This window comes from Bombyx mandarina, chromosome 01 (assembly GCF_030267445.1).
Source record: "Bombyx mandarina strain Sakado chromosome 01, ASM3026744v2".
NCBI lineage: Eukaryota > Metazoa > Arthropoda > Insecta > Lepidoptera > Bombycidae > Bombyx > Bombyx mandarina.
Window position 1 is genome coordinate 20,096,962 of NC_143208.1, and position 26,789 is coordinate 20,123,750.

The window sequence follows — 26,789 nt, forward strand, 5'->3', positions numbered from 1 at the left end:
CGCCACGCCACTCGATGTTACTAATTATATTTACAAAGTTATGTGAACGATCAAAGTGCAGCTGCTTGCCGTAGATATTTTCCTCATGTGGTATTGTAAGGATTCTGTCCAGCGGTCGCAGGTTCTAGACGACTTACAGGTCGCAGCTCTAGAAGCACTGGCCACTTCCGCCCAACGTCATCTTGTACCGCCATTGTACCGGTACCAGTCCGGCTCACTATACTAATTGAATATTTAATTTGGAATTTGGTAGTTGTTTTAAATAAGCAATGGTTACTCGTAATGCTAATCCGAACAAAAACAGTTTCACTGTAAAAAATTGCGCCAAGTCCACGTTTATAAAACTCATCTCAATAACATTTGCACTTTACAAAAAAAAGAAGACTTCAATAGCTTTCATTCTCTACAAAAATATGTGAAATACAAAAAAATACCAAGAAACCGTCATAAAGATGAAAAAATTAAAAAAACATTGTTGAAAATTTAAAAATAAAAAAATAAAAATTTTATCGTACTTGGCGCGCGTCATTGAGTACCCCAAATTTTTCAGGATAAATGAACATCCTTTCAATGTTTAGAAAATTATAAGTAGGTCAACCTATGAAATGCATAAATGTAATTAATGAATTATTATTTCATAATAAGTTTTACAAAAGTTAAGTAAAATCGACATCTCATACGTATGTTATTTTAATTTTTTTCATTTCCCACTCATCTTTTATGATTTGAACTAAACACCCTCTCGTGTTCGCTTATACAAATACAAACTACTTACGAGTCGATACGTATGTATACGTTGGCTTCAAAACATTTGAAAAAATTCTCAAAGATGTTTTTCAAAGGGTAGAAAAGAATAATAAAGTTTCAGCTGAATCTAAAGGGGTCGAACGCAAAAGGGGTCGATTTGGCATATAATAGCCCATAGGTATATAGTGAGAGCTATTGAAAATTACCGTAGTTCTGTCTCAATTTCTCATAAAACGCTAACAAGAGCGAAAAAGACAACCTGGGTAACTTTTTCAGCTTTCACTGTATATTAAAGCAAAATGGTTTTTTTCTCGGGTTGAAATTCTTCCGAAAATTTTTGGGGTAGGTACTCAATGACGCGCGCCAAGTACGATAAAATTTTTATTTTTTTATTTTTAAATTTTCAACAATGTTTTTTTAATTTTTTCATCTTTATGACGGTTTCTTGGTATTTTTTTGTATTTCACATATTTTTGTAGAGAATGAAAGCTATTGAAGTCTTCTTTTTTTTGTAAAGTGCAAATGTTATTGAGATGAGTTTTATAAACGTGGACTTGGCGCAATTTTTTACAGTGAAACTGTTTTTGTTCGGATTTCATATCTTTTTGTTAAGTATTATTTTTTGCTCATTTATTACTTAATAAAAATAAATTATAAATAGTCACTCAGCTTAAAAGCTAATGAAACGCTCAATTAATTAGTGTTTTAATGTTAGGTGCCCGACTGGCATGAGACTCTCGGGTTGTCAGTTCCGGTATCGACCGGGGACGCGTGTATTCCGCTTCAAAGTCTGGCGCGCACTAATTGGGGGTGCGAATGATGCAACAGATGCGCGGGCGCGGGTAGCGCGGGGTGGGTCGTCGCGGCACGGACCTGAGTCACATTCTCTTTGGCTGCTGTTGCCCCGCGAAACGGAACGCTGCGTTACATACTCCCCCTCCAAGTCGGGAACGCGTCCCGAGTCCAACTTGGGACTGTTAGTCTGAAGACGCGGCCTTCCTCTCTGCCTCTTTGGCATAATTGGATCCGTACTTGAATTTGACGGAGAGTGGGTTAAATCCGCGGTGTGATACTTGCCGATGACATTGTTTGACAAGTCTGCTATGAAGTACGTTGTAGGACTAACTATCTTTACTACGCGATACGGGCCATCCCGTCGTGGCATGAACTTACGTGTTACACCCCTAGACGCATAAGCAAGCCATAACGAAGGAAATACTCTTCCAGTAGGACTCGGGAGCAAGCCACGGCGGTGGCATCAACAAGTGCGTAGAGTTCTACCCATCTTGTAGCTACATCCTCTACCAGGAGTACCCATCGCTCCCCCTGCTCTCCTTCTGGCAGTGGCCCGAACAAATCGATTGCGAGAACCTCTCCTCGCTGTTGAAGCACAGGAGTGAGCCTATACGGCGGTACCGATATAGGCGGATGATCACCGGTATCAATGTGGTGCTCGGCGTAAAGGGTTGGGGCTCCCCCCACCCTAAAGATGTCTCCATTCTGCTGCTATAAATGTGATAGCTGCTGCCGTTCATCGGAGCCAAGCATAGAACCCTTATCATCACGCAGGAAGTCAGCAGTAGAAGCAAACATGCATGGCTTAGGGCACTCATATTCAATTGGATAGGTAACCCGTTTTCCCGAAAAATGCCAAGTGGATGAAGCAAAGTCAAGCACAATACCTGCCGCCACCAAAAAATCCATGCCAAGCAAAGTTTCATTATTTTGAGCATCTGGAAAAACAGTAAATTCAAGGGTTACTGACCTTTCGGGACTTATCCTTACTTCTAGAGTAGTGAGCAAAACTCGGCGGGTGCGCGCGGAACCGTCTGCAAGCCTCACCCGACGCCTGGTTTCCTCACACGGATGGTTATGCTTTAACAGCAATTCATAAAGCAACGCACCGGCAACGCTACTCTTAGCTCCCGTATCCAACAAAGCATTACCTCGTATACCTAAAATTTGAACACTTAAAATTGGTCTTAACCTAACCTGGTGCTCAGTAGAGTTACTCTGGGCAACACTTTTCACATTAGAATTAATCGTCGAAAAAATGTCCGACTTTTCCATGGTCACCCTATTTTCGTTCATCATGGTCACCCACCCTATCGCGGCCACTTGGTACCTCGGAATAACTATGTTTTGATTCGGTACCACTCGAGTAACGCATCAGGGGCCTATTCCTAGAACTAATATTATTGTTTATATTATGATTAAGTCTAGAATAATTTTGAAGTCTAACCTTGTTATCAGTACCGAAAAAGCGCGGAGGAAGAATCGCCTTAAAATCGGTAGGATAATAATTATTTTCATTATCAACAAAACATTGTTTACGATTATTAATATAAATGGACGACTTTACGGTGTATGAAGTGCAAGCTGTATGCAACGAGCTGTCGCGATGAATAGAGTTCACTGAACTTGACAGCTGTGTATTTACTTTACCAATAGGTAAATCGGATGTGACTGATCGGGTCCGTGCAGCGTCGACGGCGTAATAACTTGCGTTACACTTTGTACACTGAGACCGAGTAACACCTTTGGTACCACACCCGTAACACGAGGATACAGCTTGCGTATTTTCGTTGTCGAATTTCGTTTTTGACGCTAATTTTAAACACTCATCACGAATATGTCCGTACTTTTTGCAATAAACACAGAACAGTCTTTTAACAATCGACGTAGATGATACATTATCAGTGTTCGTGTAGCGAGGCGCGGGGACTCGAACGGTGCTCGGCGCAGCGCTGTCGTCGCGTGGCGGGCCGCCAGCGGCGCCCGAGTTCAATATTTTCCGCGGCGTCATCCGTGCGTATGTATGCTGCGAAGTCGAAGCACCGGTGGGAACTTCGCCTACGGTACTACCCGATGAACGTGGCGTGGCTCGCTGAGGATGATGAATAAATTCAGGCGGACTGGTCTCGTAGATGGAGTCCTCGATATGGCGCGTTTTCTTTAATAACGTGTCGTATGAAGTTATTTCGACTCTTCTTAATCTTTTACGAACACGACGGTGTAGAAGGCCGTAAAGCATATCAATTTGAACTTTCTCACTAAGGTCACCAGGTGGGAGTCGAGCTAGTAGGGCTCGTGCTCTGGCAACGAAGATCTCCGTCTTCTCTCTTTGTCCTTGCGACATTTTGAAGAGCTCTAAGTAGACTCGATGGGGCGGTCTGCAATCACCGAAAGCGCTTCGTAACGATGATAAAGCGTCGTCCCAGGAAGTGATGCTAGCTTTAACGCCTTGCCACCACACGGCTGCATTTCCGGTTAGTAACATCGAGAGTCCTCGTAACGCGATGGCGTATCCTACGTCAACACAATCTTTGTATGATTCGACCGCGTCAAGGAAACCGTCGAGTGAGTCGCCGGGCGCTCCGCTGAACCGCGCCGTGCATGACGCGAAGTTCCCAGAATGGTGAGCGGGCGTCGAGGAAGGCGGCGATGTCGGCTCCGACGTCGGTGTTGCTGATGATTCGAGTTGAGTTTTATGCTCAAAAACTCGGTCGAGTAGGCGTTCGAATGCTGCCATTTGACTTTCTTGTAATGACGCCATGTTGTTTGCGGTAAATGTTGGCGTCGGTCCCGCGGTTGAACCAATTTCTTCTTCAACGTCTTGAAAATCGGATTGACGGCGTGACTGACGACGAGTACGTGTCGTAATTACGTAGATTCACTCCGAAATACTAGTTAAAGGGCCCGCGCTTGGGCTGCCAGTTTAATGTTAGGTGCCCGACTGGCATGAGACTCTCGGGTTGTCAGTTCCGGTATCGACCGGGGACGCGTGTATTCCGCTTCAAAGTCTGGCGCGCACTAATTGGGGGTGCGAATGATGCAACAGATGCGCGGGCGCGGGTAGCGCGGGGTGGGTCGTCGCGGCACGGACCTGAGTCACATTCCCTTTGGCTGCTGTTGCCCCGCGAAACGGAACGCTGCGTTACAGTGTAATAATAATCAACATCAACTTTTACAAATTTAAACCGAATTAAATTTTGTTTCAAATGTGAAGGGTAGATGACGCTGTTCTTAATTATTTCAGAATTTAAAATTAAAATCTGAAAGCCTTGAAACATCAATCCGCATAAATGTAATTTAAAAACTACAGTAAGAGGCTTAAATAAAAAGCTGAACTTAACTCAGCCTTAATTAGAATTTTCTTCGGAATTCAGTAGTAAAGTTCAAGTTATTTTGATGAAATCAAAACCGAAATATTCATAGCATCTTAAACAATCACCTACGAATAAATATTAGTTATTATATTATTTATTATTCGTAGACAATCACAACGGTTTTATAGTTTTGGGAAGGGATTTTTTGTAACGCCATCTCGTAAAGTATTTCGGTATTACATTACAAAACAAAATTGTTTCTCCAACAGTAACAACAGTACTTGCTTCGGCAGTACTTAAACTAAAATACTAACAGTAACAACATTAACGTTATTTAATGTATAAACCGTTCAATAAGAACTGCAAACTATCCCCTTGAAGCTACAGTTTATGTAGGAATAATGACTTTTTGGCGGGAACGCGAGGTGTGAAGTTGTGTGATTTGTTTTAATTTGTCTATTTAGTGTTTCTTCGGGTTTAAATGTGTAATAATAGTGGTTTATTAACTGTTTAATATCTGTGAAAGTGCACAAATGTGGGAAAATGAAACAAAGCCGCTGTACGTAACTTCTCGGTTTCCTCCAAAAAGTCCACTGAGATCTTAGTAAATGACCACCACCATGCTACTGAGATTATATTTCATCTCATATCATCTCATCTCATTTCATTTCATCCCATTTGATTAATGTCTCAAATTAATCATCTTCATTTCATTTCACTCCATAATATCACATTTCATTTCACTGCATAATATCATTTTTCATAAAAATATGAATATAAATTAAAATAAGACATGACTTAAAGGTCTCAGTTACCAGGTCATAAAATCCATTACAAATAGGAATAATTCCAGCGCACCCTGGCGGCCGTAGATTACCATTCTCGAATATTTATAGTCTGTGGCATGTCACTTTTTACATCGAAAAAAGTCAGGATCGAAATTTTTGAGCGAGCCATAGTTTGTGGTGATAAAATTAATAATTTCAAGTAGATTAATTGTTGTAATTGATATAACTAGTTAATATCAGTAAAATAAAGTTGTGAGTGATTGATATAATATACAATTTAGGAACCAGAAGTACCGTAGAATTAAATAAAATTTCGCAACCTCAAAAAACTGTTCTGCTCACAGTAAACACAGTCGGTAGTCTGGCGCTCCGTTTACAACGGGATTTTTGAACGGAACTTGGCGCCAGATTCTACCGAATCTGTGGATATCGAAAACAAAGTTTTAGAAAGAGTTCAGTTGAATATTTCTGAACGCGCGGAGTTGGAGAGATGAACAAAGTCACGTTGTGTCTCGTCAAGTCTTTCGCATAATCTGAGTTGATACTCAAGATGGGCATTCCAAATATATTTATAATCATTAGGCATCGTGTTTTAAACAAAAATCTCTGTCATTTGGTTGAAAAACCTTAATTCACTCCGAGGTGCATATCGCTCGTCCGTGGATGTTTGTTATTGATTCCTGTATCCCTCTGCTACTCTGCTACTCGTACGTACCAACGTCTCAAGTACATATTTGAACGATCCGTTAAGTATTCGCCATTCGTTTACAGTACGCGCCCGAGCTAAACCGCTGCCATTCAATGTTACTTTAAAGTACACGGCACGGCGTCTACAGAAGTTTATTTATTCCTATTCATCAGGAAAAACCCTTAGCAGCAAGCAGCGACTAACGGTTGCTAAGTTACAGAAACAATAACGAGGTGCCTTAACCCAAAATACAAATGAACAAAAACGTATACCCAGTCTTGCCATAAATACTGAGACAAAGGAAAAAAAAATTCTATTGCAAATAACCTTTATTACTTTTACAGTGTGTTAGTTTAATACATAAATATAAAACAATTTAAAGTATAAAAAGCTTATTCGAAGTGGTCTCCATTGGCTGCAATACAGTCCTTTAAACGTTGAGGCCAGTTATCAATAGAAGCACGCACTCTTTCCATGGGAAAAATTTTCACTGCCAATCGTACGGATTGTTTTAGGGACTCCAAATTATCATGAAGTTTAGAGCAAGCTGTACTCTCTAAAACTGACCATAAATCATAATCCAGCGGATTAAGATCGGGACTAGACGACGGCCAGTCTTCAGCTCTGATGAAGTCCGAAACGTTCGTTTTCAACCAAGACTGCGTAGACCGAACTTTATGACCTGGCGCCGAGTCTTGCTGGAAGGACCATTCTTGATTATTGAACATGGTGTTGTTAAGGGGCTTCGCTACCTTCTCAAGAATGGTATCTTGATACACTTGTTCCGATGTTTTGATACCTTTTTCACAAAAGTATGGCTCAGTCACTCCTTCATAGCTAATACCCCACCAAACCATCACCGAAGTCGGATAGTGCCCACGTTGGACTCTGTCGACTAATTGGGAAGCTTCCTTAGAGCTTTGAGCATAAACACGGTCATTTTGTTTGTTAAAATGTTGCTCAATTGTAAAATTTTTCTCATCCGTAAACAAAAAATTTCTATGACCTCCCTTTGCGTACCGCTTCAGTAGTTGTTTCGATTTTACCATCCTATTCTCTTTTAAATTATCAGTTAAGAAATGACCAGTACGTCTCTTATAGGCTGCAAGTCCTAAGTCATCTTTTAAAATACGCGACATGGTTCTAGGTGCTATTTTCATCTCCCGAGATAAAATCTTTTGCTTTCGGACAGGATATCTTCGAATTCTTCCTGCTTTGACCATCTTTTCCGTACGAACACTACGTAGACGGCCAGATATTTTTCTGTCACAAACAGAGGAGATCTCATTGCATCTATTAATAGCCCGGTACACAAACATTTTACTAATACCAAGCGTATGGAGAGTTTTAAAAATTGCATTTGGCTCCATACCTACTTTGTGTAATGCAATCACAGCGATTCGGTTCTCTTTATCACCCCACTCCATTTTAATATCGCAAAATATTGTACAATGTATTGGCGCGAAAATGAGAAAATTCAATGAGCAATCATATCAAAATGACAGATTCCAAATTCAAATGTAATATTATGTTTATTTTTAATTGTAACAGTATTTATGACCGGACTAAGTAGTTTTATAAGATTTATAAAAAAACGACTAAAAAGGCCCCATTAGTGAGGGAAAACTGTATGAACCCAAATCTACTAATGATACCGCATTGGGCTCTGTTGAGATACGGATTAAAATTCTCAACTGCAACAGGAACAATGGTTACCGCACCCTTCGAACCGAAAGGGTTAGTAGTTCGCGTCAGAAATACGCAGGATGGTACCTACAGCAAGCACTCGCGGACTCAGCGCCCCCAACTACCTACTGGCTCTGGACGCGGCGACGGTGAGTAACTGCAAGGATGCCTTCATGTTGCGTATTCATCTCAAATAACTGGAAGCGTTATTATGCAGCTCGTGTAAAATCTCAGAGACCCTGAGACGTCTCAGACCTACAAATGTCATATGACAAAGTACGTTTTCAGTCCAACTCAAAGGAAAGTTTACGTTTTAAGATTTTCTTGAATACACCTACATTAAAAATATTATATAGGTTGAAATGTTACATCACGGACAAGGCCACAATCTTACGAGAACAGGATTACATCTCACCTGTCGAGAAATAGGTGTTGCCAAAACATTCATTGTGCCATAAGAAAATAAAAAAGACCTTTTTGTGTATACTGATGTCTTTTTGTATTTATTAATTTGTAATTATGTAATGTAAATATAATATTGACTGCAATATTGTTCACCGAAACTGCGACATAATTAGATTCACACAAAAAACTTAAATTTTAATAAAATCAATTAGATGGGCTCGCGGTCTACCTAGAGGCATCACAACGTGAATCCCACCTCATCCCACCACGGGACACAAGTCTTCAAAAGTGCAGACCGCAGCCTTCAAATGTATGAACGCAATTATGAGACTTCTCGCATGAGATGGGCGGTGGGAAGATCTCGTAATCGTTTTCATGTAATGCCCGCAGTGCGGTGACACCATTTTCGTTATTTCAGCACTCCTACCAGCAGACATACTCGTAATAGTTTTTGAAATGAAAATGAAACTGAATGAAACAGCGCCCCTAGCGGCAAATTTAGGCAAACGTTCCAACTCCATACAAATTTGAGTTAGGTAACTTTTGCGCTATCGAGAACGTTTTTTTTATGGCATAGATGGGTGGAAGAGCTCACAGCCCACCTGGTGTTAAGTGGTTACTGTGGCCCATAGACATCTACGACGTAAATGCACAACCCATCTTGAGATATAAGTTCTAAGATCTGAAGTATAGTTACAACGCATTATTGCTTCACGGCAGAAATAGGCAGGGAGATGCTACCCACCCGCGCGGACTCACAAGAGGTCCTACCACCAGTAATTATGCAAATTATAATTTTGCGGGTTTGATTTTTATTACACGATGTTATTCCTTCACCGTGGAAGTCAATCGTTAATATATATGTTGAGTACGTATTTCATTAGAAAAATTGGTACCCGCCTGCTGAATTCGAACACCGGTGCATCGCTCAATACGAAAGCCGCGCCCTCCCAAAGGTCTTACTACCGCTTAGCTCGTACTCTCAAATCGGATACGGTAGTAACTATGCCCCCCCTCGTAGGCCCCTCAGGCCGACTCGCGGCGTTCGATGATGACGAAAAAGCAGAGCTGCTGGCCGATACATTGCAAACCCAGTGCACGCCCAGCACTCAATCCGTGGACCCTGTTCATGTAGAATTAGTAGACAGTGAGGTAGAACGCAGAGCCTCCTTGCCACCATCGGATGCGTTACCACCCGTCACCCCGATAGAAGTTAAAGGCTTGATCAAAGACCTACGTCCTCGCAAGGCTCCCGGTTCCGACGGTATATCTAACCGCGTTATTAAACTTCTACCCGTCCAACTCATCGTGATGTTGGCATCTATTTTCAATGCCGCTATGGCGAACTGTATCTTTCCCGCGGTGTGGAAAGAAGCGGACGTTATCGGCATACATAAACCCGGTAAACCAAAAAATCATCCGACGAGCTACCGCCCGATTAGCCTCCTCATGTCTCTAGGCAAACTGTATGAGCGTCTGCTCTACAAACGCCTCAGAGACTTCGTCTCATCCAAGGGCATTCTCATCGATGAACAATTCGGATTCCGTACAAATCACTCATGCGTTCAACAGGTGCACCGCCTCACGGAGCACATTCTTGTGGGGCTTAATCGACCAAAACCGTTATACACGGGAGCTCTCTTCTTCGACGTCGCAAAAGCGTTCGACAAAGTCTGGCACAATGGTTTGATTTTCAAACTATTCAACATGGGCGTGCCGGATAGTCTCGTGCTCATCATACGGGACTTCTTGTCGAACCGCTCTTTTCGATATCGAGTCGAGGGAACCCGCTCCTCCCCACGACCTCTCACAGCTGGAGTCCCGCAAGGCTCTGTCCTCTCACCCCTCCTATTTAGCTTATTCGTCAACGATATCCCCCGGTCGCCGCCGACCCATTTAGCTTTATTCGCCGACGACACGACTGTTTACTATTCTAGTAGAAATAAGTCCCTAATCGCGAAGAAGCTTCAGAGCGCAGCCCTAGCCCTAGGACAGTGGTTCCGAAAATGGCGCATAGACATCAACCCAGCGAAAAGTACTGCGGTGCTATTTCAGAGGGGAAGCTCCACACGGATTTCCTCCCGTATTAGGAGGAGGAATCTCACACCCCCGATTACTCTCTTTAGTCAATCCATACCCTGGGCCAGGAAGGTCAAGTACCTGGGCGTTACCCTGGATGCATCGATGACATTCCGCCCGCATATAAAATCAGTCCGTGACCGTGCCGCGTTTATTCTCGGTAGACTCTACCCCATGATCTGTAAGCGGAGTAAAATGTCCCTTCGGAACAAGGTGACACTTTACAAAACTTGCATAAGGCCCGTCATGACTTACGCGAGTGTGGTGTTCGCTCACGCGGCCCGCACACACATAGACACCCTCCAATCCCTACAATCCCGCTTTTGCAGGTTAGCTGTCGGGGCTCCGTGGTTCGTGAGGAACGTTGACCTACACGACGACCTGGGCCTCGAATCAATTCGGAAATACATGAAGTCAGCGTCGGAACGATACTTCGATAAGGCTATGCGTCATGATAATCGCCTTATCGTTGCCGCCGCTGACTACTCCCCGAATCCTGATCATGCAGGAGCCAGTCACCGTCGACGCCCTAGACACGTCCTTACGGATCCATCAGATCCAATAGCCTTTGCATTAGATGCCTTCAGCTCTAATACTAGGGGCAGGCTTAGGGACCCCGGTAACCGTACTCGTCGAACTCGACAAAGAGGTCGACGTGCAACCTAACCCATGCATCAGCCCGCTGAGTTTCTCGCCGGATCTTCTCAGCGGGTCGCGATTCCGATCCGGTAGTAGATTCATTCGCGAAACAATTGCTCTTGAGTTGTTAGGTCTCCTTCGGAGGCGCTCGGGCAGTTGTTAGCAAATCCCACCCCTCTTGGCTGAGCCTTTGCTCGCCCACCTGTCCTGGTGAAACTGGAAATTCCTTCGGGCCACCAGTAAAGTTTCAATCATAAAAAAAAAAAAAAAAAAATACGAAAGCACCGGACGTCTTATCCTGGTGGCCACGACGACGATAAAAAACTCACATTAAGCATGCTGAGTTATTTAAATATTTTACGCCGTGAGTAACGTACAGTCGATTTACGCTACGGCTTAGTTATGCGATTTGTTTTACGAAATTCGCACTAAGCACACGCAACCCAGAACCCAGGACCAATTGAGAACTTTATATCACAACGTTTGTTTACTTGTCTAGCGTGATGCGGCCGCACTACACGAGTAACTAAATACTTTGAATATCGCATATTCATTGACAATGTTATTATTATTGCTTATTTATCAAGCTGTGTAGTATCACATTACAACTGAGTACATTGTTCACCCTCTGATACGAACTTAAAATAGTTTTTGATGTAAGCGCCATCTATTTGCGATGAACCTAAATAATAAATTAAATCCGTCATTGTATTGGGCACTTCAGAGGCATCGTTTATAATTTGTTGAATATAAGTATATTAGTAACAATGCAATGAAACAAAGCCTGCGATGAACGACCTTATTGTGTCGCATTACAGCGCTTCTCAATCAATTTCTATGTGACATGATTGGCTTTGGTTATCTAATTAAACCGCTTTGACGACTCTAATTTCCTTTACTCTGTGACTTTTAATGATAATCTAGTATTTAGACAACTGTGTTGCGTTCTATAAAATGAGATCCGGGTTCGATAGCTGGTCGGGTTGAACTCTGGGGCTGCATCTGCTTGTGCTGTCTTGCAACATAACGTTACCGATTGCACAGCACCTGGCTTAAAGCGGTGAACCTCCTAGTACTGTAGCATTTGCATTTAGACAGTGTACTTTAATTTTAGTATCTTAATAAATTGATTTCTTATAATATATATTCTTTATATATATTCTTATAATCTGCATTCGATTTATTTATAATCTTCGGAAATACGATCACGTATCTTCTTATCGCTCCCAACTCAAATGGCTCCCCATTCGTCAACGCCGTAGCTTGCGTGCTCTCAGTACTCTTTACTCTTTGTTGCACTCCCCAAATCCACCTGCTTATTTAACTAATTCCTTTCAATACTTAGGGTCTGACCACAGCCGAAATCTTCGTTCATCTCACAATCTTCTTCTTCGCTGTCCTCCACATAGTTCTGACTTTTTACATTCTTCATTCACAATTCAGTCTATTCTTCTATGGAATGCGCTCCCACTCAAAATAAGGTCGGCCACTACACGTAAAGCGTTTAAGACGAAGGTTCGAGAACTGTTTCTCAGAGAGTTAGCAGAGTCATCTAATTGATTATATATTTGTTTATATATGTTTTTATATGTATATATTTATATATATGTATATATTTATATATATGTATATATTTATATATATCTATATATTTATGTATATGTATTTATTTAAGTACTATGTATTATGTATGTTATATATACACATAATATATGTTTAAGTAATATCCCCTTCACACTACACCTACCAAGCTTCATCTCTGCACTCCCCTAATGTAGACTGTTAGAGAATGCCTATGGCATTAAGTCCGCCTTTATACTTTCTAGTATAAGAAATTATAAATAAATAAATAAAAATATAATATTCTGACAGTGCATAATATAATATCCTGACAATCTTAGCGCAAATTTAAAATCATCAACAGCATAACCTAGACTGGTTTCCATGTTCGTTGCTAGATGGCGGTATTTACCAAAGATTTAATATTTCGAAAATGTTATGCTTCTTTCCATACCCGTTCACCGGCATTTATTATCAAAAGTACTTTTAATTATGAAACTATTGCATTGTAATTAAGTCGGTACGATTGATACAGACACATGATTTGTATTTATGCTAACAGATGTCGTTGTCATTGAACAGCAACTAACGACACGGAATAAAATATATTCAAACAAGTTGTGTAGTTCCGCCGAGAGTGAAAGTGGCTGCTTCACTAGTTCAGTTTCATTTAGTTCGTTATATTTCATTTAATTGTTAAAATTACAATACAATGCAATACAATACGTAACAAACAGGCTGCGTCAATACAAAGTTCCAAATTGAAGTAAATCGACAACCTAAATTTTAAGTCAATTAAACTTCGTAAATACGAACTGATAGTGATCCCCACATTTGGCGTCTCCGAGACTTCATTATAGTACATCCAAGCAAAAACGTTTCTTTTTCTGGATTATTAAAATGCAATATGTATTCGTACTAAAATAAGGACACCTGACAAAATGAAACGGTAACTTTTTAAATACGGAAATTGTACACAATGACGTAAGTCCAACTGCGTAATTTTTCTCTTCGTCTCATTCGCTTCAAATTAAAAGGAGCAATGATCACCAGCACTCATCGGTGCTCGTTCTTCAGAATGTTTCTCTTACACGCGTCGTCTACTATATTAGGCAAAGGTATGCGTTAGTTTACGAAAAGGTACACTAATTTGTATGTGCATATTTCACAGCGGTCGTGTCATCGAACCTTTGTTTGAAGTCGGCAAATGATCCAGCGGTAACTAACTGCTCAAAAACTATGGTGATGTGAGAGTTGAGGGAGAGATTGGGTGCTCGATGCGTATTGTGATGTCGGCCGAGTAACTAATGTGACCTTTTTCAAACGAGGCTTGTGGAGAGTACCTAAGGATAGGTAGCGGCTTGGCTCTGTCCCTAGCATTGCCGATGTCCACGACCGACGGTAACCACTCACCATCAGATGGGCCGCTAGTTCGTCTTGAATTGACCGGTACTGAAGTGTAACCATATGAGTATTTAGCTGAGCCAACTCGATCGTATCGGAAACTACCCAAAAGACTCGTAATATATGCGAATATATTTGCGAATAATTTGCTTTAACGTTGGTCAATATAGCGATCCCGAGCGCAGGGAGCGAGTGCCGAACTCGGAGAAAGTAGTTTTTGCACATTTCGACGGAGCGGCCGCCGGCGTCGCCGCTCTCCAACTCGCGCCCTGACACTAACGATTTCTGCACCTCTAAACTTCTTTAAAACTTGCCGAACTCTTTCAGGGTAAGCTACACACAAAAAGTGAGCCACTATAAAAATATATTATTATACTAGCTGACCCGGCAGACTTCGTAGTGCCTCAATCGATAAATAAAAAACCTAAGCTTTTGTATGAAATAAACTTAAAACAAACAAAAGAATCCTTCGTACGGGGGACACAATGCAAAAGTGACGTTTATTCAGCTTTTTTTATTTTTATTGCTTTGATGGGTGGACGAGCTTTACCTGGTGTTAAGTGGTTACTGGAGCACATAGACATCTACAACGTAAATGCGCCACCCACCTTGAGATATAAGTTCTAAGGTCTCAAGTATAGTTACAACGGCTGCCCCGCCCTTTAAATCGAAACGCATTACTGCTTCACGGCAGAAATAGGCAGGGTGGTGATACCCACCCGCGCGGACTCACAAGAGGTCCTACCATCAGTAAAAAAGCTGTCAAATCATTCGAAAAATAATTGAATGACAATGAAAATAATTGAACCACGCATAGAGCACCCGCGTTCTGTATTAAGTCAGAGTGAATATATCACTCTAAGCACACGACACAATAGATTAATGGACGCGCCATCATAGACATATATTTTATTTTTTTATTGATAGCTTATTGTAAGTATACCTATAGAATTATAGTGGCAGAAAAATAACCCTTACTAGTTTCTGAAAATAAGCAACAAATACGGACAGGACCTTTTCCTGGAAGCGTTTAAAACCTGAGCACAGCACGCGAATATACTATCCGTAATAACATGTTGTCGGCTGCGCTTCCACAGGACAAGATTTGTAATTCTAAACGTATTAGAATTATACATACGAACTTTTTGAATTTTGAACGTTCTCTCGCGACACGTGACTCAGAATTTGAATGTTAAGTCAACATGCGGGCCAGGTGGTGGCGCCGCGAGTCTAGCTGCAGTGTTGACCGCGGGAGCCCCCATACTCTGACCGTAGTCTTACTCCCAGCGGAGATCGGACATCAGCTGAGAGAGTGCAAGAGAGAGTCGTTTGATGCGGTAGGGCCCTAAACGATCGATGATGTTATGTGACCATGGCTTCCTGCAGATGTTGCTGAGAACATGTAGTGCGATAACGTCGTTGAGTCGTTTCCAAGGCACCGTGGGCCCGCGATGCTCGCCTGGTATTGCGCATGCCGCGGGCCGCCGTGGGAGCACTCTCTTCTAAATCTCTGAATGGGTTGTTGTGCAAAAACCGTTATGGTAGGAGCGCGCGAGCGAGCGACTCATTTTCGGCGTCGATATTACTCAGTAACAATTTAGAAAGTTGCGTCGGCAGGTCTGCGGTCCTGTCTCTCGGCAGCGGCCACACTATCTATTGTTTTGTTTTATTAATATTCAGCTACTTTGTCGATTGACCAGTTTCTTTAATTCAACAATTGCTACATGAGCCCATGGGCAGCATGTTGTTAGAGACCGTAGTCGCGTTGAAGTGGCTGCTAATTAATACGCTTTTATTAGCTTCAGACGTATGTATGTATGTTTGTAACGGAATCTTTGAACATGATTTTGACCCCCTTCAAAACGTCGGATTAACTAAAAATTTTTGTATCCTTATTAAGGACCGATGACAATACAAGATTTAAAAAAAAAAAATTGAAAAAATAGACTACCTATAATTAACTACCTATTATTTATTTTGTATATCAGATTCTACTCATGTAACTTTATTATATATTATTATTTAATGTGAGTTTGTTTGTTTGTTTGTTCCGTTTTCGTCTTAATTACTTAACCGTTCACAACGCAATGTTGTGTACACGTTGTGAGCCATACACAAAACGGCACACAGTAACTTGCATCCAGAGCTGTTCCCGGGATTCATGTATTTCTATGCCGACATCAATGAAGCTGCTTATAAAAGCCAGTAGTAGGTACCTGTTACAAATATTTAATTTACGTGAGTTAGATTCGCGGCCGATGTAGATCCCCCGGTGCTCTTCCACCAATAGTGCGTACTGACCAAGGATAGGTTTGGAGCCGCGACCTCAGTTGAGCCGTGCTCTCGCGAGTTTCGGCAGAGGTGAAAGTATTCGTGTTATTAAGAAAGGAAAAGTTGTTCATTTTTTGTGGTAAGAGGCGGTCCACGCCGATACCTCCCACCCCCCACCTCACCCCCGTCCCGCCGTCCCGCCGTCCTCCATTGAAAGTGAAACTTGCTAATTTTGACTATTTGACAGCAACGTGCTCGCTTCGTATCCGAGCCCAATGTCTGCTCAACTGTTGGAATTACTCGTAGAAGCCATGGAAAATCTGATTCGAAGATGCCGTACAAAGTAAATGTTTGTTTTGTGGAAGGTGATTGATTACCCAACCTACTAACTGTACGGGGAACGTGGAGATCCGATTCTGCAAATGGAATACTGTTATTACCGGCTTATCAAAAATAGCCTTCTGTCACGACGAACAATTAATGCGAGAAAGTGAGCAGTTGAATTGATGAATACACCGGGTGTGCGATCACAACTACATTGTTTCGTTTTATACTAGGCACGGGCCGGACAAACGTTTTGAAATAAATATATGATTAGGAACTTCAAATTAGCCATGGAGTTCGCTGAAACCAACATTCAAGGAACTACGGAGAACACGAACGGATTGGTTCAAGTATTGTGGGTCGCGAGCCAACAGACAAATGTGATATGTTTCTATACATCGATAACATACTTTATATTATGTAAAAAATTGTAAGAAAAAATACACAAACTATTCAAATAGTAAATTGATTTTTTTTTGCTTAGATGGGTGGACGAGCTCACAGCCCACCTGGTGTTAAGTGGTCACTGGAGCCCATAGCCATTTACAACGCAAATGCGCCACCCACCTTGAAATATAAGTTCTAAGGTCTCAGTATAGTTACAACGGCTGCCCCACCCTTCAAACCGAAACGCATTACTGCTTCACGGCAGAAATAGGCGGGGTGGTGGTACCTGCCCGTGCGGACTCACATGAGGTCCTGCCACCAGTAATTACGCAAATACACGATGTCATTCCTTCACCGTGGAAGCCGATCGTGAACGATATTTTATATACGATAATTTTAGTAACATGAAAGTGCATTCTTAATTTGTTATTAATGTCTGCTGCGCTGCCCCCATTATTCGCTTGCAAATACATTATACATGAAACTATGCAACGCGACTACAGCGCGATTCAGAAAACTAATAACGGCATCCATTAGTTCGGCAAACACAAACGCGCGTAGTCTAATAGCTAAAGCAAAAAACTGATCAAAATGTGTCGAGTAGTTCGGCGCAGCGGCATGCGGCGTCACGCGGCGTCACGCGGCGTCACGCGGCGTCACGCGGCGTCACGCGGCGTCACGCGGCGCTGTAGTAGAACTCTATAGGTACAAACTATACCGATACCGATGAAACGGAAATAAGCTATCAAACAACTTTTCGAATTATCTTAAAATACAAACAATTTTTTTCCCCCGTAATAGTTATTCATTGCGATCACAAACAAATTCGATGATGAAGGAACAACATCTAGTAATAAAATCAATTTGATAAGTGTGCGTAACTATAGGGGGCAGAGGAGGGGGTGTGGGCTTACTTCTGTCCCAAAACAGTAAAGCATTTTTGTTTTACAATAAAGACGCGCCGCGCCTGTCGGTATACAAACGGGATTGAGATTTCGGCCGCCCGTCTGCAGCCGGGCAGCGGTTATAAGTTGTGATGAGCGCTCTTGAGTCTTTACACAAAGAAAGCGAGTCGTGTGCCCGCTTCCTCGTCATCCGTCTTCACCACTGTAACTGTTCTGTTTATATTTGAGTGTAGTAATTAGTAGATAATACCGTAAAAGAGCATTTCGTGATATTGCCAGAATCATCTGACGTATTGTCGAATTAAGCATCGCGTCGGCCTGTTTTCGAAGAAGAATGAAAGTAGTAATGTTCGGTGCGCGCAACCCGCAGGCCAGGACCGCTTTCCAAACTGGCGACGGTTCCTTTATAGCCAACGTTTTTAAATTCCTACATATTTTTTTAATATAATGAAGCTCAGCACTTTGCATTAAAGTGGGATAATTGACACGCATCCGTATATGTACTTTTGATTTCTCGTTCGATTTTCATTTTATTATATATACTACATACATACATATTATGTAGGTATATACGAGTACTACTCGTACCTACTAAGTACTATCTTATACAGATGACATTCGATAAACATTATTAGGGAATCAAACGGAGGTCAATCACCTACATCAACTCGAAAGATGCTATTTATGTTCCTAAGATGAAATTGTAAAATATATGTATGACTTTGTCGTACCTGGGTACGACTGGGTATGTTTATTAATTGACCAACTATTTTTTTTCGAAATTGTCTATTTATCAAAGTGTTTGATTTTACTAAAAACATTCGATTAGTGGAAGTGAAGTAACCAAATAAGCATTATCGGATGAGAACAGTGCGGGTGCGGAAGGAAGGCGGAGAGGGCGGTGGGGGGCTGCAGCGATGGGGCTTCACTTCCAAGTGTATGTTCTCATGTTATTCACACGTCATTATCTTAATGAATGACACTAAATGTTTCCTCTAACGCGTTGTAGATGCGTGTCGGTAGCAGCGCGGCCGCGATAACCTCACTTATCATCTCGCGACCCACAAAATTCATATATTCCGTTATTATTAATCGTGTTAATAATAATTGAATTAAAACGACGCTTGTAAGGTCGTGTTGCGCAGACATCACTTCCCAAGAGTATAGTTTTCATAGAAAGTCTCCTTGTGTGTGCAGTCTTCAGCCTCGTGTTCAATAACACGTAGGACGGATACCCGACCGGCTGACCTGGGCGGAGTTACAGGGAACAGCTGCACAAAGTTAACTAGCTGAGCAGCACGGCACATAGGTCTGCGGGCGGGCGTGAACATAGTATTTTTCAATTTCAAATCGGTGACACGGCTATAATACCAGTGCCTCACGAACATCCTTTTTTATTTCGGACGGGGGCCGAACCTTCTACGAGGTCCTAGCGCGTAGAAGGCGTACGAATAGTAGATGATCCGCAGATATTGGGAGCGGATCACGGACCCAGGGATCTGTAGGCAAAAAGGGAAAAAATAATAAAGTAGAAGAAATAAAATCACAAATTATATAATATACTAACTAGCTGACCCGGCAGACTTCGTAGTGCCTCAATCGATAAATAAAGACCTAAACTTTTGTATAAAATAAACTTAAAACAAACAAAATTGTTATTTTTATTTAATTCCGTGCATTTTCATATTTATCTACCTTTTGAACCTTCTCTGAACTTCCACAAATAATTCAAGATCAAAATTAGCCAAATCGGTCCAGCCGTTCTCGAGTTTTAGCGAGACTAACGAATAGCAATTCATTTATATATATATATATAGATTGTACAATGTACCTAATAAAGAATGTTGGTGTGCGAAAAACTTATAATTCGGCCTTTTCCAAGAGTCGATTGAGCCAAAGTGCAAATCTAAATCACACGCTGGGTCACCCATGCGCTGAGGTGTGTATAATCGGCGGTCACGTGGACCCGAGGCACGTTTCACAACTCGCGACTGGCGCGTCACGCACGCACACACACACACACACCGACCAGAAGTGCTTATATCTTTGTACGATACGTTATTAGAAAGCCTGTTCAGTGTTTTCGTGCATCTTTCATTTTGTATTCGATAGTAATAAATTAAATAAATATTACAAGAATAGTTACAAAGGACAATGGCCATTTTCTTTGAGCGCTTGGGCCCCTAAAAAAAGTTGTCTTGTCATGATGGTTTTAACTTAATTTTATAGACAAAGAAATATCGTTTCATATTCAGAAAACGATTTTTATATTCTCACCCAGGTTTAAGAGAAATCTGTTTTTTTCTGCAGATAAAATTAAGTTCTTAATTGTTTTCTTAGAAATCAATAATCGTTCTCAATCAAAGATTACAGTGTTAAATAAGTTAATTGTGGTTAATGTTGCTAGAAGTAGGCCCTTATGTAAATTATTATTATTATATCCTCATAATAATAATAATGAAGGTGGTTTCTGAAAATGGACTTCATTGACCCTTCTTTCGGAAATGAAAATCCGGAAGCCGGCAACGATATTGTTGTTGTTGTTTTTAAATTCGCCAATAGGCAGGCAAAGAGCGTAGCCTATACAGCCTAGTCTGTCGTAGTTATATTATTTTCATGTCAATAAAAAGCCGGTGTATCTCTTTTTATTGCTTTTTGGGAGTTTTGGCGCCAACTCGACGAAAAGCAAGCACATTGACTGAACGTGAGGTTTTATCTTGGAAAAAAAAACAGTCACTGCTATGTAAGTCATAGTTTTATTCCAATGCCTCAATAATCGTGAACCACGATTACTGATGTTTAATACACAAAACAACACCCAATTTATATATTATACATCACAATAAACTATTAAAAAACATTAAAATAAAACTTCAAGTGACGCTTCACTCGGGTAGCTGCCAAAACTCTCTGACCATAGATAATAAGAATAAGTAATGGTGGGCCAATGAGATTTTTACTAATGGAATAATTCAGAGATGTCTAAAGTTGGCCCACTTTTCGGAATTGTCCTTTGTTTACTGTTAGCAAAATAAGGGCGTTTATAGAAAATTGTAAAATAACAAAAAGAATCGTTTTGATGTTATCAGCGGTACAAGTTGACTGATACAGGGCCTCGCATGACGGTGCGCCCTCTCGTCAGCGGGTCCGTTGAGTGCGGAGCCGGCCCGGCTGGCTTCTCCTCGCTCTTCAGTCGTAGGCTGGCTCGGTCACCGGCCGCGGCACCGGGTTCGCGTGTACACTACGTTACTAAGAACTTAACTACTTACGCATGACGTTTTTGAAAATTAAAATTGTTTCTGTCAAATCCATACTATCTAAAGTTATAATCAAATAGAAAATTTCGGTGTGTTTTTATATTGAAAAAAAGTACTTTAATAATAAAAATATGTATGTAGTAAGGCTTGTTGGCACACATCTCCCGAACTATTTGAGCGACTCTCATGAAGTTGCTCTGGTAGTTTAGAACATAACATACACTAAAATCGGTCACTACAGAAAAGTCATGGCTGTTTAAAGGTTTTGTTTAAAAGTTAAATATTTCCTGTTAGACGTTCGAAGTTACATTATTAACAATGGAGCTACTCTCTGTATTCTGTTCTCAGCGCTATCCCACTGAATCGATTTTGACGAAATTTGGTACAGAAATATTTTGAGCCTTGATTAAGAATGTATGTAGGTAATAATATCTCACCCCACTACTGGACATTGGTCTCCGTGCACGTGATATCGAGTGTATAATTTATTTTTTATTTTTTTATTGCTTAGATGGGCAACACCAGGTGGGCTGTGAGCTCGTCCACCCGAGCTTACAGCCCACCTGGTGTTAAATGGTTACTGGAGCCCATGGACATCCACAATGTAAATGCGCCACCCACCTTTTTATAGGTAGTAGACAAAAAATTAGATTATAATTTTATTGCTTTTTAATTATTCACAAATGTTTGTTTTTGTTCGGAGACTTTCACCTTTTTATTTGTGGCTTAGATGGGTGGACAGTGGTTACCTGAACCCATAGACTATTACCACGTAAATGCCGTCACCCACCTTAAGATATGAGTTCTAAGGTCTCAGTTTTAATAGTACAACGGCTGCTCTACCTACCCTTTAAACTGAAACGCATTATTACTGCATTACACGGCAGAAATAGGCATCTAAGTTTACAGGTTGCACTGAAATATCAGAATTGAGTTTTATTCATAGATATTTCAGCTTTACAACTTGAATGCGATGTTTTGGTGGTAGTCTAGGCCTGAGGATCGTCGGCAGGTCATGGTGCTCAATCCGACTATCTAACATCGATCTAGATCGATCTAAATGTTACAGATGTATGAAGTCAGCTTCTTCCGATTACTTTAATTTATTTCTCGTTGGCTCTCTGCAACTGTCAAATGCTCATGTAAATTTTCCTACCTAAATTAAAATGCCGAGAGCAACTCTAACCTACTGAGTTTCTCGCCCGACCTCCTGTGGGTCGCGATTCCGATCCGATGAGAGATTCTGCGAAGCATTGTATGTTCTAGTGTTAGAAATTTCTCTCAGGTTGAGGTCGTGAGCTCACTTACCCGTTTGCGCGTGCCTGGAATAGCCCCTTAAGCTACCCAGCTAGGAGGTAGGGAAGGAAGTGTAGGCAGCGTGGAGTGATATCAGTCGCAAAGCTCAGCACAATCGTCCGCCCACTGCACACTTTCCACGTAGGCCTGGTGAATAACTACAGCGAAAATAAACAGCGGTACCTTACCACTTGGTTTTTTTGGACATGCTGTTAGTTCATCGCCTGGTCGACAAACAGAAATTAGTTATCTGAGAGAGACCGGGTGCTGTTTCGAGAAGCATTAAGACAGTACAAAACTGCTATGAAAATATAAATGTTATGAAATTTGTGAAAGGCTATCGTGGTGTGAGTCATAGAACACCTGGACAGTTCTAAATAGGCGAGGAGGCAGCGGAGCGGGGGGAGGGGCAGTGTAAACACCATTGTCGAGGAGCACGCGCAGCTGCTTCCATCGTCACATCTACACCTGTGCGCTGTGCAAATAAACTAACACTTCACTGCCTTCCTTGAGGTATACTCATGAATGCTCTCCTCGACTTTATCAGCGTTGAGTCTAATCACGCCACGCTCGTCAACAAGGCGCGGATCCGGCGACAGGGGAAGCAGGTTTTCCGAGTCTTGGGACCGTCTTTTCAATGATGCCCTGATTGATTCAATCATTGTGTTCGCAAACACATGCACGAGCAACGGGTTTGAGTCCCTATAAAAGACTTCAACGTGCTCGAAGTTCAAAAGATAAAAGTTTTTAAAAGAATTTGTCTGTCCTTCACTAATAAGTTTATCTGAATTCAGAGTAACATATCGTAGAATCGCATTCTCCCCGAACGTTTCCGATCGGTTTGTGTTCGCACAGGTAATTGAACGTGAGCTGGGCACAGTGAGCTCTGTCGATGACCTGTTTGTTTATAAAAACCGTTGGCACGCGTGAAGCTGTACCAGGATCGGCCGCGACGCGTGTCGGTATATAACACAAAGACGCAACGAGGCGGCGCCGCGACGTGCAGGTGAGGTCTAGCGAAGTCTAGTTAGTAGTCGGTGCTTTGTTTACACGCACGGGACGACACGTGCATCGGAGGAGCGCCGCGCCGCCAGGGTGCTGGTGCAGGCGAGAGTGATCGCATCGCGGCTATTATGTCACCGTAATTAAAAAGTGTGCCGTGCGTGGTCGGAAGCGTCGAGTGGTGGGTGGTGGGGAGCGCGGGAGGGGTGCGGCCCAGTGCGCGATCACCAGTCGCGTGCAGCTCGTCGCCGCGCACGCCTGTCGCGTGCCCTCTCGCGCCGCCGCGATGAGTGATCACTGAGAGTGCGCCTCGTCGAGCATGGAGTACCAGCACCAACCCATCCAGCCGCTCGGGCCGCCGGCGCCTCCGCCGCAGCTGCTGCCGCCCGCGCCGCCGCCGCCCCTGCCCACGCTGCCCCAGCTCCAACACGGCCACGTCCAGGACGACGACCGCTGGAGCCAGTATCACATCTGGAGACAACACGTCTTCGTCAACGGTCAGTGGCCGACCCTCGTGGTGTCCGGACCCGCCCGCGCACTTTCTCCGCGCGCCCGCTTCAGTTTCGTGATCGACACCGCCTCCGGTCGCGAGAGAGTCGTGAAAAAAAGAGAAAGTGCGCGAGCGCTGCCCGGCGCCGGCTGCTCGAGCGAGACTCGTCCGCAACCCAGCCTTTCACCCGTCCCGGGGCCCTTTCCGGGCCTTTCTCGGTATCAAGAACGTTCCAAAATTGTGTTTCTGCCCGGTTCGAAAGGTTTCGTATGTAATACCGGTCCGATCGCCTTCCGCTAACGTCCCCTCGCAGTTCGTGATTGCGGTCGACACGCAGGTCATCGTCGCAAGATATCGTATTTTGATAACGCCTCCAAATCTTTGAAACATCCGAGACCTTGACATCGGTGACGTCAGAGCTGCGTCCGCGCTGATGCTACCGCCCGTCGCACCCCGCCGACCGCCCGGCGCCACGCTAGAAGTGCCGCTCGTGCTAGAAGGCGGAAGACGAGCCCTTCGTAAACGCGATTAGCTCTGAAGGAAGCCGTATCGCAGCGACCGACGGTTGCATCGAATTACCGCTAAGTACAACAATAAGCTTATTCCCATTTGGTCTGTGTGAGTTTCCATAGTCGTTCTACGTAAAATGTGAAAATGGCAATAAAATACGAACACAAACTATTGTAAACTTGGTGAAATGCATGAGTCACTGCGCAACCAAAAAAGACGTCTTGAAGAAAGTTTACGAAAAGCGGGTCAGTTGAATTGGCGAAACGCGTCCCTGCTCCCACCGCTCGAGTACGAACGATGGCGCCGATCTCTTGTCTGGTCCTGTCTGATCTCTCGACGACCAAACTTCATTAACATGAGTGTTGTGCACCTAATATCATATTAATAAGTAGCACCTAAAATGTCAATGTATCGTCACGGAAACAACGCGTGCCCACGACAGTATCATTCATTAACAATTTTAGCTATGATGTTTCATAACAGCTTAAAGTAAATGCTCTATGGAGATATATGATTGGAGCAATAGAACGACGTAACAGCTGACACATTGCCTGACTCTACGGCCCTCCACTGCCGCGACCTCCCTGACTTGTGTACATATTATGATCTGTACCTTGTTCTGTAGCCTGTACAACAGAAAGGAAGTCTTCAAACTTCAAACAACACAATTCAATAATTTAATATGAACTAGGTATGTGTAGTTTCACAGGTGTGAGTTCTTAGCGCTCGTCTGGTCGGTCGCGTTGTCATAACGAGTTTATTCAAATGATATTTTTATTGTGATTTCGACATTTTCGTATACTTACGGAACTAGATCTTGAAAATAATTCGCATACTTAAAACCGCGACCCACTCCGACGATGCCCCCATGTTGTTATTTGTACTCGCTGATTTATTTTATGTGTCAACTTTTGCAGAACAAACGGAACTAAAAAATATTATACTGTAATAGAATATTTTTTTATCAAAATTCTGCCTAAATGTGGAACGTTACGTACAATATTTACGAGTATGGTTCTAATGAATTATGAATATAATAAAATGCAGCCGAAGGGCTCAACTGACTGGAATCTAATCGGAGGTCATCCGAACTGGACGAACCAGTTGCGACGTCAATATATTTATTGAAAACTTCGTTATGAAGCATCAAATACGGTTAAACATGTTTCTTAGCCAAACATAGAAACGTATATTGCTAGCCCTAAACTACAGGAATACACATTTTCGAGATATTGCCCTTAATAGACTTAAGCAGTATCCGATTTATTAATCGACAATCATCAAACATCGTCAAGAGTTACAATTCTACTGAAGATTTGAGGGGGACAGTTCGTTTGCAGCTTGCCGTCCGTGTACGTACGTAATTATTGACTCACTCCGTTGAAGCCTCCACAGCCACTCTGTACAAGGGATATGTTGCGCGCGCGATTTCAACTATTACGTTCGTCATATAAGTATAACTGATGCACGCAGCATACGAGTATATTTGTGTCAAAGCCATGTCTGTTATCGCGGTAAACTTGGCATTGGCGTGATGTTGTTTTAACTTATGTCACACAGTTGCGTCATTACAAAATTAAGGTCAATCACTTATCGGGGTAAGCCTCCGAACATCTACTGTGATACTATTCAGAAAATTTATTTGTATTTGATTGTAATCTTGTTTGTGCCTGCACCATGAGCCGTCAGCTGTCTAATAAGTAATACGCTCGCTATCCTCGGGATGGCATAGTTTCGAACCTGCAGAAGATACCATTTTTTCTAATTTTATCTACCACGACGAATTAACAATTTTTGGTAAGACTAAAAACCTGATGTAATAATATTTATAAAGACACCGCTCGTCCCTCCCGTGATGTACTCACGCATTTTGGTTCGAAGAGTAGGCTATACACCATTACAAATACTACGAACGCCTAAATGTTTTGGACCTTTATTATCAATAATACCGAAGTAACAGTGGTGCATGTCCGACTCGACTGCAGCACGAGAGGCCCGCGCTCTATTGCGTAGATAGATACCTTTGCTGGTTAATAGAAGCAACGATAGCTTAAATCGAATTATTAGTTAGCATAGACGCGGTTGGCTGAATGGTGGGCGCGGCCGCAAGCTGATAGTGGTCTCATGATATCTTTTTCGTCAATTCGAGCGTAGCGCGCTGACTTTCACTTCGAATATTTGGTAAAAAGTGACGACCTTTTTGCGACTTTCTCCGGGCGCCCCTCCTCTCTCCGAATTGCTT

General features: G+C 42.4%; 1 protein-coding gene and 1 pseudogene across 18 annotated transcripts in view; one reads left to right on the forward strand and one right to left on the reverse strand.

Moving 5' to 3' along the window:
• Pdp1 (PAR bZIP family member Pdp1) overlaps positions 1-26,789 on the forward strand; it is a 157,464-nt gene that overhangs the window by 111,455 nt on the left and 19,220 nt on the right. Inside the window, exon 2 of one of the 18 annotated variants that reach the window (XM_089732115.1) lies at positions 8,036-12,679. The exons of 10 other annotated variants lie outside the window; for them this stretch is intronic. In XM_089732115.1, coding sequence (XP_089588241.1) covers positions 9,246-11,168 — 1,923 coding nt within the window. In that variant the 5' untranslated portion in view covers positions 8,036-9,245 and the 3' untranslated portion in view covers positions 11,169-12,679. Of the gene's footprint in view, positions 1-8,035; positions 12,680-23,389; positions 24,045-26,789 lie in introns of those variants that run through there. 7 more of the 18 variants (XM_089732126.1, XM_089732120.1, XM_089732138.1 and 4 more) reach the window with 7 other exon arrangements.
• On the reverse strand, positions 3,122-4,375 carry LOC114252406 (activity-regulated cytoskeleton associated protein 2 pseudogene; annotated as a pseudogene).